Source organism: Cornus florida, unplaced genomic scaffold (assembly GCF_030987335.1).
Source record: "Cornus florida cultivar Cherokee Brave unplaced genomic scaffold, ASM3098733v1 CherokeeBrave_3.0.0_Hap2_Chr05, whole genome shotgun sequence".
Taxonomy (NCBI): Eukaryota; Viridiplantae; Streptophyta; class Magnoliopsida; order Cornales; family Cornaceae; genus Cornus; species Cornus florida.
In genome coordinates, this window is record NW_026775575.1 from 90,050,604 (window position 1) to 90,069,444 (window position 18,841).

Consider the following 18,841-nt stretch of genomic DNA (forward strand, 5'->3'; position numbering starts at 1 on the left):
AGTAAACAAAGATATGGTAGCCTGTGGATTGACCGAGTCTATAGCCTTAAATAGGACGGAATGGAAAAATGAGATTCATATAACCAACCCCAAGTAATTGGGAAAAGGCTTGGTTGTTGTTGTGGAAGTGCAAGGTAGGACAGCAGTGTACCTGTGTTTTTTTGCGGAAAATCTAGGTTTTGGTTAGGTTGTTTCGCCTTATTTATTGTGTTCCAACTTCAGATATAGTACCACTTTTAATCAAGTGTTCAGCTTCAGTGCAGTTTTAGGATAAAAAAAACCTTTCTCCTGGGAACTCTTAGAGATTTTATTGAGGGTGAGGGAAAAAAATGTTACCATACAAAAGAATTGGCACTACGTACATATATTTACTAGAGATCAAAAAAAAAAAACTCCCAACTGAAACTATTTAATAGATTCCTATGCTCACGTGCTTGATTCTCGACAATGATGTAGATGCATCCCTAGAAATACAAATAAGTTGATGTATCTGTGGCATTTGTTGTGTCTCTGCAAAGAATAGACCGTGCTTCAATTATTGAACGAGGGGGCTCAATATCTTTCTCCTGCAGTGCATTTCCTAACAATCGCTGCATCTGGGAAGCAAAAGTGTCATCCAGAATCTACAAGGCAAAGGAGAAACAATTCAGCCATAGGTAAACACAAGTGTCTAAACAAAATTTGACGTAGATTTGGGTTTCTAACACACTTACCCCAAGAGCATAATATGATCCATTGTACCATACACGATTTTCCTTTCTGCCCTCTAGAAATTTCAGTACAATCTAGTAAAATAATATGAGTAAAACACATCAGAATCAAACATCATTGGAAATGAAAAGGAGGGTATATTTCTCTCTTTACCTGTCCCATTCTGTCCCAGAATCCACGACAGATTGCAACAAATATTCGACTTGTAAACACTTCATGCAAGTTGGATATGGAATCAACGAGTTGTGAACTCAGCATTTGCATCCTTTCGCGGACTTCCGTTTCTCTGTCTGCTTCCTTTGTTTCCTCCAGGATCCTTTTTAGCCGTGTGCTCCGACTTGCTTGCATCTGGAACGTCATTTGTAAAGTATAACTGAAATAGACAATAATAGAGGACCAAAAAATGTACAAATACACAAAGACATGCACTATGCTGTCTTGAAGAACATATTTCCTATTCTATCTTTTGTCCAGCTATAAATTTATGCTGTTCCAGTTCTCCCCACTAGTTTAATGAATTTAGACGTGCTTTGTTGAGCTTGATTATTATTGCTCCCTTGAGTTAATTCGACTTGTTTTTAACTAGTAGATTTTCATCATTAGTATGTATATTAGATAATATATACTTGTAAATTCCTATCAATAGGTATATTATTTCACTAGTAAAATGGCAAAAAATAAAAATATTACAATAGGTATATTACTCTTCACTAGTAATAGGAATTAGACTTGTAATAGGAATTTTTAAACATGGCAATTTCTAATTTATAATGGACCTCAGGGACGTGCTGCTAAAAGAATGATCCATATAAAGTAAAATCAGATTGTGGGCAGAGCATACATTGTTAACAAGCTTCACCACTGTTGCCTGCATGTAGTTTTTGTATTTAGTTCTCAACAGAACAGTAATTCCATTCATCTGCTCCCCGAAAAGTGACTTCTTGTCTCCAACTACGGGAAGATAGGATGCCCAAGCCTTTAAGATGTCCTCAACTCTACAGTGTAGAACATCGAGGATTCTCTTGATGGTGTTCAAGAAAGTTCCCAACTGCCAAAGAGAAGCAAAAAGGAAAAGTAAGAGAATAACTTCTTCTTTTTTCATGTGACTAAAGGAGAATGCTTTGATCATGATTTCGTTGAAACTACCTAACTCTGGCAAGCCCAAAATTTGACCTTTCTGATCAATTGGTCAAATCTACTCGAAGTTTCAGAATTTTTAGTCTAGATTTCAAGCTAGATTAGTAATAAATAAAATTCACCAATTTTTTTGCTCCCTGGTCAACAACATCCACATTTTGCTGACTATGGTGATGTGTATTTCACCAAATATATGTGTTCAGGAATCTGTTTTTGCATCCTAATTCAAGTAACTAAAATTTCCAGAATGTTACAACCATACTCTGAATTTTGATCTAGTATCCATGTATATTGGGGAATCTTATAACCTCTCAGCATCTCATTTTGGCCGACTCAGATAACTATTTGCAGAATCTATACAATGATCCTAAACAGTATGCATGTGTAGCACTCACTTGATTAGGAAAGGTATGAATTGCATTTGATTGCCTTCTTGTCAGCTTCTGAACTTGCATACCAAGCCTTTTTGGAATGCTAGCTTTCAAGGGAGTCAAGTTATCACTGTACTGCCTTTCCAGAGCTTTTATGATTGCTCTTTCCACATTTGCAACAGCCTTCCAAATTATCAATGATGCATAAGGAAAAGCATTAGCAACTGAAAGAATTACATGGCAACAATACAATAATTGAATCATGTATACAAAAGCATGCATGTAGACATATAAACATGAAATATATACATATATGCATGTACATACAGTTTTCATGAAAAATCAGGTCTTTTTTCAGGAACTTACATTTTCCAAAATCAACGAGTATTGAGGCCAACGGTTGATCACAACATCATAATTAGTTAGCATTTCTTTGATTTTCTCATACATTTCCTCTGCAAATGGTGAGGTAGAATGATTTGTGATTACTCCAGACCATGGCACCTGCAAAAAGTAGTTCCTTATTAGAATACATTTCATTGCCGATTTGGACCAAGTTGTTTCTAGCCCTTGAATTAAACAACGGCGTCTAATTGAACCTTGTGGGAAAGAGAATTGTTAAATGTTAACAACCGTCTACTCTAAAAGCTTTTAGAGTAGATGGTAGTTAACATGGTATTAGAGCAGGCAAGGTCCTGTGTTCAAACCTCACTGTCACCTGATAATTAAATTGAAACACGTGTAGGACCAAAAGAAGGCTACATGTGAGGGGCGTGTTGAAGGATTTAAACATTAAAGTTACACCCTCTCTAGCAGCATAAGCTTTTAGAGTATATGGTAGTTAACATTATATGTATATACATCCGTAGTATTTCAACGAGTGGAGAAGACTAAAATGGCATCAGTGCATCATAATGCTTGAAAGAGAATACCTTCTCTCCCTTGCAAAGTTCAAGTAAGTTAAGTTGCATATCCTGTACCCACACCATTATGTAATTGTGGTACAAGTTCCTCGAGTCCACGCCACCTTGCACTGGACTGCAGCATAGAAAAACATCATAATGTCAAAAAGAAAGCTTCAACTTTTTCATAGCCAACAGTATTTCTAGCATATTCTGGCCAAGATGAATTGCCAACATATTCTTTCCCTCCAAATATATGGAAGTTTGAACAACTGTGTAATAAGGAGGATTTGAGTGAAGTTCTTTTTCATAAACCTGATACTCCATGACTCGAGCTTCCTTTCAAAATCAGCAGTTGCTATCAGAAGTTCATTCACATGTGGCAGGGGGCTAGATGGTGGCCATGCAGTGAGAAAACCTCTAAGCCTCTTGCACAACTGACTGCTATAAACCGTTGCAGTGATACTTGACAGGTCAATTGAACTGAAATAAGGGGAACACATCAAAAGATTTAGCATCATCATCTTAAAATGTTCATAGCACAGTTAATCAACTTTTATTGGTGCTTATTTATAATAGAAAAGTCTGGTAAGCATTTCAGAATTTAACACAGTTTCCATGATGATCACCCAATTTGCCAGTGTGATATCTCATGAATTCAACTAGGAAGAATTGATTATTTAAAAGTCAAATGTGAGAGTTTGAGCCTGTATAGTTGATAAATATGTTAATAGAGACTCCAGTACCTGGGGAGTATGTGCTGATTATGGATCTTAATATCTGCTTGAATTTCATTGCTTATGTTTATACACAGGTTCTTCATCTTCAAATATGCTGTGGATATCGTTATGGAGTCCATAAGAAAACCATCAGAGTTGCTTGAAACAAACTCATCAGTCTCTACCAGGAGCTGCCGGCACCTCTTTGTTGCTGCTGTCTACGCATGTGAACGAAAACAGAGACAACCAATATTAAAATCATATATCAAGAAAGTAAATGATGGACCTTCTGTCTTCACGTCTGGATCCTTCCCCTTCCATCTCCTATATAAAATTGTTCACACTTCACACTGTTCTATTTGTTGAACAACATGTTAGGTGTGCACAAATCCATTCTACAAACCACTAACTACCTTTGCAGCAATGTCGTTATGCACACAGTTTGTTCACACAATCACACTACTGTATTTGTTAGGAACTTAGAATGCTGCTAAGCTCAAAAAACAAAAAAAAAAAAAAAAAAAAGATACAGCAATTATACTGACATGGGATTTCTGTCCACCTGGCATTTCTCTTTCTTTGATCCATTAAGATTATCTTTTCAGCGATTTAAATCTCAATAGAGTTTGTGCGGATCCAGGGGCTGAATAGCGCATGGTGTAAAATATTATGAATTGGATGGCTGGATGAGGGATAGCGGTCCTTATGATAATCATATATGTCCATATAATTTGCATGCAAAATATTTAAGATTATCTTTTCAGCGATTTAAATCTCAATAGCGCATAGTGTAAAATACTATGAATTGGATGGCTGGATGAGGGATAGCGGTCCTTATGATAATCATATATGTCCATATAATTTGCATGCAAAATATTTATGCACTTAAAACTGGTAACCGGTAAATATCGTTTACCTGTAAATAGTTTTTCAACATTGTCTGTGCATCTTGAGCAAGTATATCATGAAGAAGCGTGTATACTTGCACGGCAGCAGCCAGAGCTGGTGCAGCAGCCTCTGGTATTGGACCAAAGATGTTCGCTAAACCTGTAGGAGAGTTCTCGTCTAGTGACTTGTAGTTCTCAAAAACACTTGCTAAGATTCTCTCAACCAGTGTTTCGCAATCTAATAATATACTTTTCTGCAAGAGAACAAGTACAAAAAAATGTAAGGAGCAGCAGAAAACATGAAGCAACACATTATTTGTGAGGGGAACCTTATGCTAGAATTAGAACTCAGGGTTGACAAATTTAGTAACAAAAGCCAGACTCTAACTTTTGTCTTAATTTCGTAATAAGCTCTACCTTTTTCCTAATCAATATGGACGCTTCTATAGAGAAGTCCTGTCCTTGTTGGATGACAACACTAGTGGAGCACTCAGAATTGCAAGAAGCAACACCATGTCATCACATATCCAATCCACCTTGAACGTGTGTCACTTCCATATTTGAGTTGCTCAGAATTGCATCAATAATTTCTCTCCCTAGAGAAAAAGTAACTAACAAGACAGTTTGGAGACTAACCAACACATATACAAAGACTTCAAATATGGATATCTATATAAATCCCAAAAATAGAAGGCCTAACTCGTCTCCTTTTCATGACTTGGTGATGGTCCCTTCTACACTAGATACAGCATAAAACCAAAGGAGCAACCAACCAAATTTTCAAAGATTAACTGCTTTATTATATTAAGAAAACAAAATTCACACTATGTTAGTTTAATTTTGGCTATCAAGTTCGTATATGGTGTGCCTACTTATTTGCGGATGCGTGATTTCCTACATCATTTTACCATGTTTAGTGAATTTTAACTACCTTATAACCTTCTGGAAAAAAAATAACTATCTAATATGCACAGAAGTCATATTTAGGTGATTTAGAAGATAATAAATAAATAAAAGGGCTCACTTTATGGGGCTTGACTCATCTTTATAAAATTTTCTCAATCCTGGGCTACTGTTGTTTAATAGGCAGAGGGAAGCTTGAAAGTGATTACAAAGATCGTGGATGTAACAGCATACCTCTTGTCGTGTTAAACTTTTCTCAATCCTGGCCTTTATGATGGGTACAAGCAACTCGTGCACAAGCTCTAAGCAGTCTTTTGTGGGAGTGGCCACATTCATCACACATGAAAGATATCTATACAAAATAATAATAATAAAAAAAGGCAAATAAAAATTTTGTCGGGGGAACAAAAGGGAAGAGTATACTAACGAAAATTAGATCGACTTAAAAAAAAAATGATCTTCAAGTACCTCAGCTTAGTATATGAATCTGAAACTCCATAATAGTCAGCAAATTCGGTCAACAGCCATTTCCAAGGTCCATTTAGCCGTAAATTGCGTGAATGAAATTGTTGTGCACGCATAGCAGCCTCCAACAGTAGATCATATGCAAGTGTCTCCACAACAGGTCCACTCTGTCATATGTTAGAAGAAAAATCAGTATGACTCTGAATCTGATTTGCAGTACAACTAAGCAGGGACCTATCTTATTTGGGTGTAGGTACAGGTCTGAGCATCAGATGTATCAAATCCTCAGATATCGACATTGCTAAATATTCATATAATTTGTTTATTTATTTGGAATAACATAACATTTGTATGTGACATAGGGTTCAAAAAAGGCGTTTGACTCGTTTTGAAGCAATAATATAATATAATAGAACAATTGGATATCTTTTTTAGGTACATATCCAACCAAATGTGAAGGACGCGTGTCTTGTACCCTTGTCCAACTGTCGTATGTCCAACATGGGTATTTCATGTACTTTTGAAGAGTCCATGTAACATAGACATGGAGTATTTCACACCGTGCTAATGAAGAATTAAGGATTATAACTCCGGATCCAATTCATCCATACATAAGCCAACATATAGATCACTATATGAAATGTCCCTGAATCCCCTTACCACAAGTACAGGTATAGCCATTTGGAATGATATATACTCACATATATAATAATATATAGAAATTGTCAAGGACGGAGGTCTCACCTTTTGATGCTGACTCACTACCAGAGAAGGAATTTTAGTTGTCGATGATTTCTTTATATAATTAAATATAAACATAGATTTATTCAAAGAGGGTTCACGCCATGTAGATACCAGACTTTCATATATATAAGGGTAACCAATTAACTTGAGAGGTTACCAGAAATCTACCCCATTGGCTTTAAAAATACTATAGGAGGGCAAGCATGAAGCTTCAAGGTGTTCTCTACAATTACATATCGGTATTAACTTGAATATTACTCACCTATATGATTGAGCTAGACATCAAAAGGTAATATTCTTACACTCTAATCTTTTTATTTTTTCTTGAACCATAGTACAATCATGTGAAACAGTGATAGTAGATTTTTCAAATTAATCAATTAGAAAAATAACAAGATAAATTTTATATAAAAAAAAATAGTAGATCTTAAAAATTAATCCATTAGAAAATTAACAAAATAAATTTGATAAAACATGAGCATATGCATATATTTTCAAATCAACTAAGTTATATATGCCCACCTTATCTGATTAAGTTAGATCTTCAGCAGAAGAAAAGAATTCACACACCAAGTATTTGGGATATAATAATGCTTTCTTGAGTTAGGTGGTGGAATTAAACCTTTATGTGGGTAGTTTCATTGCACGTAATTGTACTACCAATGGAAAGCTGGACCTTCCCGACGCATTCTTGGTCATCATGATATATAGGCCACCACCGAATTCTGTCATTCTGCATAGTTTGGATAATTGCATCATATAACATGTCATTAGTAACGAGAAATAACAAAATTATTAGTGATCTATCATTAAAATATATAGGATGCTACTACGTACAGGATTTTCCATCAAGGATGAGATTAAAATTGTAGCTCGTCCTTGGACAGTTTTCTTAATATCCTGGACTTCTAGTAAAAGAGCATCTCCATGGTTCTCTGGAAAACTGATATTACACACATGATATTGTAAGATCTTCCTTAATATTAACAGTCTAGACTTATAGATTAGATAACAGAATACCAAGTATCATTTATAAATATAGAGTATACAAAGGAATCACAAATTAGTATTTAGTAGGTACACCTTGGACATCATTGGTCAAAGTGAATTAGCAACTTACAAGACATGGTAATCACCAGTTCCAGGTCGCAGGGAAATAGCAGAACCTGGTTCGACTTGAATATCTTCTGTAGCACTCTTTAGGTGAACTAAGCATGATAGTGGTTCTGCAAACATGAAAAGATATTTTCAGTATCCAATGAAGAAATGTAGTGGGATGCCTACAGTTCATATACATGGTCTCAGAAACTGAAGTTTTATTTTGCTTGAAACAGAAGCATTGGAAACGCAATGGAGACGGGAAAAAAATGGAAACATAAAGTCACTATGATGGAATTGAGGAGCATATGTGGATGTGAATAAGTTATCGAACAATATTGATTAATTTGTTATGAACTCGAAACAATTATAAAATATTCTAAAATTAAATTCCTTCTGAAATAAATAATTATAATAACTAAATATACAATCCTGACACAATAAGCTCATTGCTATATTATAAACACAAGGTAGACATTTTGACATTAGATGCACGTAAATAATCTAAGTAAAATGATTACTCCTAGTAAATTAGATCTAAGTAAAATGATTACTCCTAGTAAATTAGCCTATTATAATTAGCAACTAAGTAAGAAACTAAGTAATTTTTTTTGTAAGTATAATTAGCAACTAATGCTGTGTTTGGTAGGAATGAAAGAAGATGTGTGGAGAGAAAATAGGAAGGAATGAATGAACTTCCTTTGTTCGATAGAGATGATACAAGGAAAGAAAGGAGAATGGGAAGGATGACACATCCTTCCTCCTTTACAAATTTTCATCCACCCAAAAATGAATGGAAGAAAGGAGGGAAGACAAGTGGACTATTATAGAAGTTTTAAATTAAATACTATCCTAAATTATACAAGTTTTAAATTGCAGTACTATCCTTTATAAATTACAATAGTATAAAGGTTATTGAATATAATGGTAAAAACAATTAAAACTTTCTCATTCCTTCTCTCTTAGCAAACATAGTAAATTATGAGCTTATTCTCTTCTCTTCTATCCAACCAAACAAAGAGAAAGAAATACACAATCTCTTCTCTAAGGGTGTCTCATCCCTTCTTCTCTTCCTTCCATCTAATTTTTTTCTTTCCTAACGAACAGATAAGTATTACAAACTCTTCTCATACCTCCTCTTTTTTTCTACTTGTTCTTGTCCTTTCAACCATTTCTTCTAAGGAAGAAAAGATAGAGATATCCCCTATATGTTTGATGTTTTAATCCTTCAATTGTTCCCATCTTTCGAAAAGGATGGATTGCTACATTTATCAATCCTTGGAATTGCTGTCAGTATTGAGAAACTTTTTTGACCGTTTCAGTTTGTTTTGACCATTTTTAAACGACTTCAAAGAACCAGGTGAATTTCAGTACTACACCTATATTTCTTTCCTCTTGATTGAAAACAAAAATTTCTCAGCCGTTTTAATGGGGGGAAAAAAAAGGAAAGCAAATTTTGACCTTGCATGGCTCGAACTTTTTGTATTATAAGCAAAAGTAAGTGGACAGGATGCATATGCATGGTTATCAAAGATGAAAGTGCGGATTTGACTATGAGGGCAGCCACTTTATGCAAATAATGTCAGAAGTTAGGTAGGGTGGTCCATCCCTCCCAACACCTTATGTTAACAGAATCAACATTAAATAATGGCCTTTTTCTATACACTAAGTGACCACAGTAATGTACAATTGTTTAAACCTTTTAAGTGGGTGTGATTAATGCTTTAGGTTTACGTGGATGATTGATTAAGAAATGATTCTAAATTTTTATGTCAATGACCACAAACCTTCAGATGTCATTGCAAATGAGGCTACTTTAAGAGAATTGATGCCACTTTTCACAAGTGATGAAACATGCCGGACATATTCTGCTCCCACTTGGATATAGATTGCCCCCCGCTGCGAGAATGTGCTCTTAAGTTTCCGCCTTGGTATTATACGAAGCTTTTTCACTGCCAACAACCAACAATTATATTTCACAATTTATAATCACAGATACAGTTAAACTAACGTCGAAATGAAAATCAGATCAGTTCATTGTGTCGAGCAAGATATAGAATGATATTTTCCACGTTATGATTGTAAAACATTCCCTTGAATGCCACAACACTTTAATTGAACCACATTAAAAACTGAAGTCCTCACTGCTACCAAATAAATATGAATAACTGTAATATAAAAATGCTCCAGTTAAAAGAATTCAAAGAAACATACTTAAAAAAATGGGTAATTGTAATTTAGACAAAATGAAATTCATTAACAGTGCCCATAAATCTTGAATAAAAAAGTAAATTTAAGCTCATACTTACGAATAAGTGTGAAATACAGAATAAGGTAATTTCTAAATGCAGTTAGATTACAAATTAAGACCATACCTTCCACCCGAATTTTTCCAACTACCTTCTCTGGTTTCAGAGGGCATGCTTGTTCTGTACTCCTGGCAGTGCTCCTTTCTGGTAGTTGTGTACCTCGAGGTTGCAACAAAAATTTGTGCAGTCTAAGAATGAAAGAGAAATGGTTTCCAATTAGACTTTAAAACTAGCATTAAATCAGGACTGCTTACAAACCATAAATGAGATATTAAATATACAGGAACAAGAAGAAGGTAGCATACCCAAATGCACTTCGAAGAACCAAGCACTCGTCATGTAAAAACTCAGGCGCCTCTGTGCAGCCTCTCGCCCATGCATTTAAGCATAGGCGAATGCATGCATCATAAGCTATAAGCGTCTGCCATGCATATTGTCCACTGCAAGAAGAGAACTCTTTTCTTATTGATATTTCAGATCAGAAAATTATCGTGTGTATATGACTTAAAAGTGAAGTACAGCATCAAGACAACCATTTTCGAATGGTATTCCCATTTCAATGACCCTGACCATTCAATAAAAGACTGCCATTCAGATAGATAATATCCCTAAACCACATTTAGTGAACTTTTCTGAGGTTCACAAAACTCTAGATCAATAGAGGTTGCCTAACAACTGTTGAGTCTGGTTGATGCATAAAAACTCAACTCACTAAAATGTTAATCTTAACTACAGTCTACGCCATTCGAGCCTATTCATCGAGTCCTTGAGAGTCATATTCTTAAATTCTGATTAAGCATTATTAGGTGGAAAAGAGGACCTCTTGCCTAGTTAACATGAGGTCAACCCCTTGTAAGTTAAGGAGTTATAAAAATGGATTCCACACAGTTCATACCCGGTGCTATAATGGGGTGATTGATCCAGTAAGTTGGCTTGCCAATAAGGTGCTGGTGCTTCCATTTTATTTTCCCTGCACAATAGACGCTGTCAATATATTTTGGAAAAATGAACAAAGAAAAACTCAAGGCACTGCTTTCACACACCAAAATTGAATAAACCTACAAGGTATTCTACCTTTCACCTAGTTCACTTTTTGGAGATTGAGCTCTGCAATCTGAAAAGTCATCTTTACTAATATGAAAACCCTCTACTGATTCTTTTGACATGCGAAATCCATTGCCAGTTTGCTCAATTTCGGCCCAACTGCCAGAATCCTTTCCTGCCACTCTTTCGACTTCAGACTTATTTCCTTCTCCTTCAACATCCATAATGGGAGGTGCGCTTGGAGTTCCCATGTCTGCTACATCATTGGGCATAAAGTTACTAGTAGGAGTTCCCTGCAGTCATCATTCAAAACAAATCATATACAATCAAGAAACAAACTGACAGATATTCCTAATCTCTCTAAATTTCATTATTTTAATATATAATGCAGTCAATTCTTACATATGCATTGTGTAGTAGAACCTTTTCACGCACACGACAGCTGCCACCTGGAACTGCATTTCTCTGTGCACATCCCCTAAAACCCGATTCACCATCCGTAAATCTTCTTACATTTTCCGGTACTTCAATCCGAAGACTCTCCTTTGAATCCCCTCTATTCAACACATATCGGCCCTCTGATCTAGCAACTTTACTTTGATTCAATTTTGTATTCGATCTTGCCCCAAATATTTCTTCTTCATAGTACTGTTCAACAGGCTTTTCCAAAAAATCAGTATCACTATCCCTCAATCCTTCTTCCTCAGAGTAATTCTCGTCTAGATCATCCGGACCCGAAGCCACACTCTCATCATCCTTGTCATCTTCATCACTATCCACACCAAGAGTGGCTGTGTTATGGGGACCCAGAAGGCTAGAATGGAATTTCAGGGGAGGCAAAACATGGGTAGACATGTAAGAATTACTACTATGGTACGCAAGAGGAGATTTTGGAAGTGGGTATTCATGATCGAACTTCTCGGTTAACGGAGATCGAGCATGGTGTTGCTCTACATCCGATCCCTGCAAGAAAAAAATTCGAATCGCATTCAAGATTGAAACCCTTAAAAAAGAAAACAGAAATATATGTATATGCCCGTATATGTGTGTGTATATATGTGGGTATATCGAGATATATCAGGAACAACAAGAAATTGAATCTGGAGAAAGAAATCCTTTACAAGTAAAACAGAGCTTGATAGAATATTCAGGAGTTACCTGTTTGATCCAGTTGATTGCACTTTCATCCAATCCTTCAGTGAACATTTTAAAGTTTATACTTCAGAGAGAGAGAAAGATTGAAAAGAGAAGATCGGAAAAGCGAATGTGTTTGAGAATGGAAAGGGTTCTTGAAGACGACACAAGAAAGTGTGCGGAGCTGGTTGGGGTCACCGACTGATAACGGCTAGTTTGACATTTGATTGTTACGTATTTTAGACAGCCCGAATTCGAATAGAACAAGACACGTGGAGTGTCCGCAAAAATGGTTTTTCTATGGGAGTCGCTTTTTACTGTATATTATAGAGAGAACTTCAATACTCTCTCTTTATTTATTTAATTTTTTTTTTTTTAGAATTATAGTTTAATCCTAATTTTCAATCATAAGAACCATTAAGTCCGATAAAAATTCTATTAAGACAACAAAGTCGTATTTTTTATAAAATATTTCCAAGTGTTTTTAACTCCACTAGAACAATTTTTTTCCATTTTTGTCCTTTTTTTATTGAATACATTTTAATGTCTTTTCTTATTAAAACAAATTAGGCATATTCTCCATCAAACTTATATAAATTTACCTTTAATTTTATAAATTGTTGTTTAAGAAAAAATCTTAAAGTAGAAAATTTTAAAACAATTTAAATAATTTTTAAATATATATATATATATATATATATATATATATATATATTTATGATTAACCACCCAATATAATGTACGTACACTTAGATATATATATATATATATTTATGATTAACCACCCAATATAATGTACGTACACTTAGACGACAACTATGATGACTTACACGTATCGATGACACTCAAATGTTGAGTAATTAGCGATAGCAGTCGACACGATGACATGTATTTGAGTAGTTAGCAATAGCAGTCGACACGATGACATGTAAACATCAATGCATTGCGGGTACAGCACCATATGTTATTACTGCACTAGATCCCAACTCCATTAGAGTATAAGAAAATTTATCCGTTCATTCTTCTTATAAACCAGAGCCTGCTGTTCTTGTAAATGCTAATGGGCGTTTTCAACAACACACATTGTTTAGACGATCATGTTATGTTGATGAACCTCGTGACTTGATACTTTTCACTGCTGTTATCCCAGGCCAGTGCAATGATTTGAATCAAGGTAAGCAGTATTTTGCTCTGCAGAAATCAACAACTAGGTTCTCAAATGAATAAGATTGATTTACACCATTTCTAATCATGCGGGGTTAATGTGGTATCAGAGCAGGCAGTTGAACTTCATCGTACCCTCCGGCCAGAGTCCGGGTAATACAGTTTGATAACTGGCTGGACCAGTGGGAGTCATACCTTTTGAATCTTGAGTCGATGCCATACCAAGTCTATGCCAATAATTTTGAAGTGTATTAACATTTTCAAAGCAAATACAAGGACAGCACAAACAGTCAAGAATAAAAACCCCAATGGACATTTAATCTACCTTTCTTTTCAATTATAAATGGAAAGAAATACAAAGATAGAAAGTTCAATCAGTTACAACTATTTTTCAGGTCCATGAACAGGCAGGACAGGAAAAAGGACAAGGAAAATGCAGAACACAATGAGAATGAGGTAGCTAAATCACAACTTCAATACTATCAAAATCTCTAATCTCAGCAGGAACCAGAAAATATAATGGGGCTTCAATGCAATTAGCAAATAACCTCGAGGCATCTCAGTGCCGATGCAACACGATCGTGTACAGAATGAAATTTAGCCATAGAAAAAAGTTGGGACTCAGATAACTTTTGCTCAACATACACATCATTAGTCTGCAATCCACCAATGATATTCGCCTAAGGTATATTTCAATCAATCTTCACTGATGAGAAAAGGTAGTGTACGAAGTAGAAGGATGTAAGGAAGCCAATGGTGCCAGTGGACAACATGATCGCGACTGCCATGATCAATGAATAACCAAGATAAAGTATGGCAGACACAGGCCCACTCAAACTCTGAAGGTCAAAAACCAAGTAATTGATGGAGTATAGGAACACATAAAGAGCAACGGAACCTGAGGCAAAGAATGCTTTCCACCACCACTGCCAGTCCTCCACACACAGATGCATGTAGGTGAGGACCACAGACACTTCGGCACAAACAGTAACCAACAATATAAGAACAACAAGCAGGAACCCAAACACATAATAGAACCTTCCGAGCCAGATGCTAGAGAGAATGAAAAAGAGTTCAATGAATAGGGTCCCAAATGGAAGTGTTCCAGCACCAAGAACAAGAAACCATGATGGATATTTGCGTGCAGGGATCTCCCTAGGGATTTGGTTAGTTCGCACGGGGTATTGAATAGGCTCAGCTCTTGTCCCTAGGTATCCTCCCAAAAGGGTCAGAGGCACGGAGACACAAAACCAGAGTGATAAGAGTATGAAATACAAGGAAATGGGAATGGCACCAGTACTCTTGCTGCCCCAAAGAATGAAATTCAATACAGTAAGAACAACGAAAACGATTCCAGGGAAGAAGCATGCAACTGACCAAGAAACTGATCTCCATCCTTCTGAACTCCCCTTAATAGTTGCCCATAGACGAACACCAGCATAACCAGCAGCTGTCCCCAGGAAAAGGTAAAGAATAATCATACCAGTCAACAGCATTCCTCGTGAAGCTGGTGACATAAAACCAAAGGCAGCAAATACAATAGTAACAACTGCCATCCCTGTAATCTGAACACCATCTCCAACCATCACACAAAGTAGCTTTGTGCAATTTGGTTCCCTAAACACGTCACCCACAACAAGCTTCCACCCCGAAAGCTCTTCATTCATCTGTGCTTGAGTTTCTTTGTCCAAATCCTCATACCTCGTCAGATCCCTTCTCACCGTCCTTAAAAATATAACAAAAACAATACCAGCTAAGAAAAAGATCACCATCAACGAGTTCATGATTGAAAACCAGTGGACACGGGCACCTTCCATCTTCAGATAAGCATCCCATCGGGACGGCCATCTAATATTGCTTTTCACAAATTCAACCTCATAAGTGAATGATACTCGCTCTTGCTCCCTTATGATTTGAGACTTATCAAGCTCCACTGGACAGCTTACAGCTGTAAAATTGTCATAGATATGGAGCTTCTTCATTACTTCAGGGTCATATTTCACACTGCAAGGGAAAACCTCAAAACCAACAATCTCATACCCATTTGCCTTTTTCTTATCAGCTTCTGAAATTACACCCATACCTTCTTCCCCAGTACCAATTATCTCCACGCCAGTCCCTTCATACTCATGCACCAAAACCTTGAATTTGAGGTGATTGAAAATGTAATCTTTGTCACTATTGGGCAGTGCATACCCAACAGGAAACCCTGTCCAGTGAATGTTAATCCCGTTTTGCTTGGCATACCTCATTGCAGGCAAATTATCCAGAATCATATTTACTTGATAGAGATCGCGAGTTCTCTGCTTCAACAGCTTTACCTCATGCTCACTTAACGAATTCGTAGTGCAGAGGAAGACAGTCTCATTCTTGTTCATGCGAAAACGGTAGGGAGAATTGTCAATCTGATCTCCCATAAGGAGTTCACCTAGATTCTCAGCGCTTTTCTTCACTCCCCCAAGGGGTTTGCAGTAAGGTAGACTGTAATAGCTAAAGGGAAGCTCAGTTTCAATAGATGTCAATGAATTAACTTTGGCAAGTATTTCTTCACCCGTTGAGTAAGTGTGCATATAGCTTCCTGGCAGATAAAACCCATTACAAGCATGCAAAAAAAGAGCCATATATATGAAAGCCACCCAGTATGTCCCCTTTCGGATCGCCATTGGTTAACAAAAAAAACACAGAACAGATCCCAGAGACTGTGTTTGATCTATGCTGCAATAAAGACACACTCAATGTTAAATCCAAATAAGATAAATATTAAGTGTCAAATCCATAATTGATCACTCCCAACTTCAATTAATATTTATGAGAAAGAAACCCGATCCCTTCCCCAATAAACACACACACACACAATGGGAGAGTGAAAAAATTTATTGAAAAGGAAACTGTTTCTAGTCACAAAGTATAGATCTATGGTCAATGATCTATTGATTGACCATTAGATATAAGACTGATAAAGAAATAGTCTGATCTCTTAATTCAATTCTTCATTCCTGAAATTAATAAAAATCAGGTAGTAGCCTACCCCTAAAATGTGTACATCTATACATATCTATGCACATATATTTATACATCATATACCCAAAAAATGAGAAACTTAAGTACCGGTAACAGAAAAAAGACACTTAAATTGGAGATCTATTGATTAATGAAGAAATTCAACTGCCAAGAATCTAAATCCAGAGAACAGAAAAACAAAAGGCAGATCAGAGTAATCACACACAATAGCAAACAGATGAGTAGGAAACAACGAATCTTGTACAAGTCCATAAGTTGAAAAGAAAAGAATCAATGAAATTCCATTCCAACAGTAACGGATTGGTGATCGTGTTGTCGATACAGATCTACGAATATAGATACATGTATAGATACAGAAATAGAGTGAAATACTGAAGACGTACCTACGGCAGATCTCCAAACTGAGCACAAGTGTTGGTTGATTGTGGTTTGTCGTTTGATCGGTCAATTAGGGTTAACGGTGGTGAGGACGATGGTGAGCGTTTGGAGAGAGGACTGGTTTGGGTTTGATATTTGTGAGATCGAATATGGAGTAACCCTAGTTAGATTTAGATCCTCTGGTTTATTGATTTCTAGTTAGCATTAAAGTATAGTAATAATAGTGTATAAAATTATAGTGCGTTATGAGCCCATCGGAGCCCAATTACCTTTTTTTACTACCCAGTCCTTGGGCCCAATCCATTTGATTTACCTCCTTAGTTTGAGTCGAGCCCTAAATTTTTGTTTTAGTTTGCTGTCCCACTAATATTCCATTTTTTTTTTTTTTTTTTCTTCATATATAGTTATATTACATCTATAATTAGTGATATTGTAATTTGTAAGTAGTCTTATAATTATTATATAATTTCTATAAAAACTGTATACTTTTCGCAAAAGAAAAAAATAAAAATAAAAATAAAAATAAAAAACTGTAATACTATAAGTAATATAGAAGTATTGTACTAGTGTTCAATTACTTGTACTAATATTGGGCTTTTGAGGTACATAATTACATAGTTAAAGGATATATTTATAACAATATAATTAATTAAATAGGTATAATTGGGCTTTGAAGCTAATGAGAGCCGACAAAATCGTAAAAAATAAAAATAAACAGCCTAGCCCACCCTCAAGGTCCGCGAAAAGATATGTGGTGATGAGAAAAGATATGTGGTGATGAAAAAAGGACTAAAGTAAAAAAAAAAAAAAAAAAGAAGGAGAAGAAGAAGAAGAAGAAGACTAGGAAGTAGAGACACACTTATTTTTTTCTATATATAGGGCTAATATGAGATAGTATAAGATACAGAGTTTTTTTTTTTTTTTTTTTTTTTTTTTTTTTTTTTTTTGGGGGGGGGTGTGTTACCAACTCATGAACGTAGTTTGTATATTTACTATATAATGAACCAAAAGTGAAGACTTTTTATTTGAACCCCTTTTATAAGCTAAAATTATATATTCGTTCCTAAAGTTTATTTTATGCACAATTTAACCAAAGAAGAATTTATATAAATTCTAGAATTCTTGCAAACAGCACTTAGAAACTGTTACACTTCATTAGAATCCGGTAATATAACACCCAGCCTTCAACGAAGAATAGAAGAACTGAGATCTAGAATTATTCTAATACAGAATATTCTAGAAGTTAGACGACAAAGATTTTAATAAAGCTTATGAGTAGAATATAATTTAATAATTTAGATAACTCTATAAAACGACTAGGAGAAAATCTAGATTATATTAAAACCCAAATAGACCAGAATTCTAGTCCAAATAATCTAGACAACAAAATAATATTAGTCGCTACTAAAGACATAAACAGTGACATTAAAAATATTATAGAAAATCAAAAAATAACTATAGAATATTTAAAATCTTTGAAAACAGATATTCAAATACTATTACAATAGTTTTATGAGCACTAGTAATCCTTATTATCTAGCAGTTCTAGCCGAACTTTATAAAATTTGACAAAGACCATGTAGGATTTACAAGTTTTAAGACAAACGTACAATCAACTGATATAAATATTAGACAAAATAACTTTTTAATCCAGTTATTTAAAAAAGTTAATAAACTTGAAGAAAAATTAGAAGTAATACAAGAAAGTATTCCTAGAGAATCTTCTAAAGAATTATCTGAACTATCTGATAAAATAAAATATTTAAAGTTATCAACTAATCCCTTCTCGACTAAAATCACCAAGTGTGTAAATCTTTTACAACCACATAGAGAATGGTCATTATCCTTAGAAAA

At 35.3% G+C, this 18,841-nt stretch overlaps 2 protein-coding genes across 2 annotated transcripts; both read right to left on the reverse strand.

Annotated features, from left to right (window-relative positions):
• Window positions 1–232: 232 nt before the first annotated feature.
• On the reverse strand, window positions 233–13,041 carry LOC132307532 (uncharacterized). Its single transcript, XM_059805328.1, has 22 exons — window positions 12,449–13,041; window positions 11,693–12,253; window positions 11,321–11,583; window positions 11,142–11,216; window positions 10,552–10,686; window positions 10,313–10,434; window positions 9,725–9,889; window positions 7,960–8,065; window positions 7,677–7,782; window positions 7,462–7,572; window positions 6,099–6,262; window positions 5,865–5,982; window positions 4,757–4,981; window positions 3,868–4,058; window positions 3,437–3,604; window positions 3,152–3,257; window positions 2,586–2,723; window positions 2,244–2,402; window positions 1,553–1,759; window positions 865–1,059; window positions 714–785; window positions 233–623 (listed from the first exon to the last, which is right to left on the reverse strand). The coding sequence occupies exons 1-22, from the start codon at window positions 12,494–12,496 to the stop codon at window positions 465–467; spliced, it is 3,594 nt and encodes a 1,197-aa protein (XP_059661311.1). The 5' UTR covers window positions 12,497–13,041; the 3' UTR covers window positions 233–464.
• Window positions 13,042–13,899: 858 nt separating this feature from the next.
• On the reverse strand, window positions 13,900–17,189 carry LOC132307533 (transmembrane 9 superfamily member 12). Its single transcript, XM_059805330.1, has 2 exons — window positions 16,993–17,189; window positions 13,900–16,303 (listed from the first exon to the last, which is right to left on the reverse strand). Exon 2 carries the CDS (start codon window positions 16,249–16,251, stop codon window positions 14,281–14,283), a length of 1,971 nt encoding a protein of 656 aa, XP_059661313.1. The 5' UTR covers window positions 16,252–16,303; window positions 16,993–17,189; the 3' UTR covers window positions 13,900–14,280.
• Window positions 17,190–18,841: the final 1,652 nt, after the last annotated feature.

Bases quoted from the DNA above. Each gene is read 5' to 3' on its own strand.
- LOC132307532 (XM_059805328.1), bottom strand. From the start codon at position 12,496: ATGTTCACTGAAGGATTGGATGAAAGTGCAATCAACTGGATCAAACAG. The intron at 8,066-9,724 runs GTTTGTGGTCAT...TCATGTTTGCAG, and splicing joins ATTTGCAATGACATCTGAAG to AACCACTATCATGCTTAGTT. The intron at 7,783-7,959 runs GTAAGTTGCTAA...GTGTAATATCAG, and splicing joins ACTGGTGATTACCATGTCTT to TTTTCCAGAGAACCATGGAG.
- LOC132307533 (XM_059805330.1), bottom strand. From the start codon at position 16,251: ATGGCGATCCGAAAGGGGACATACTGGGTGGCTTTCATATATATGGCT.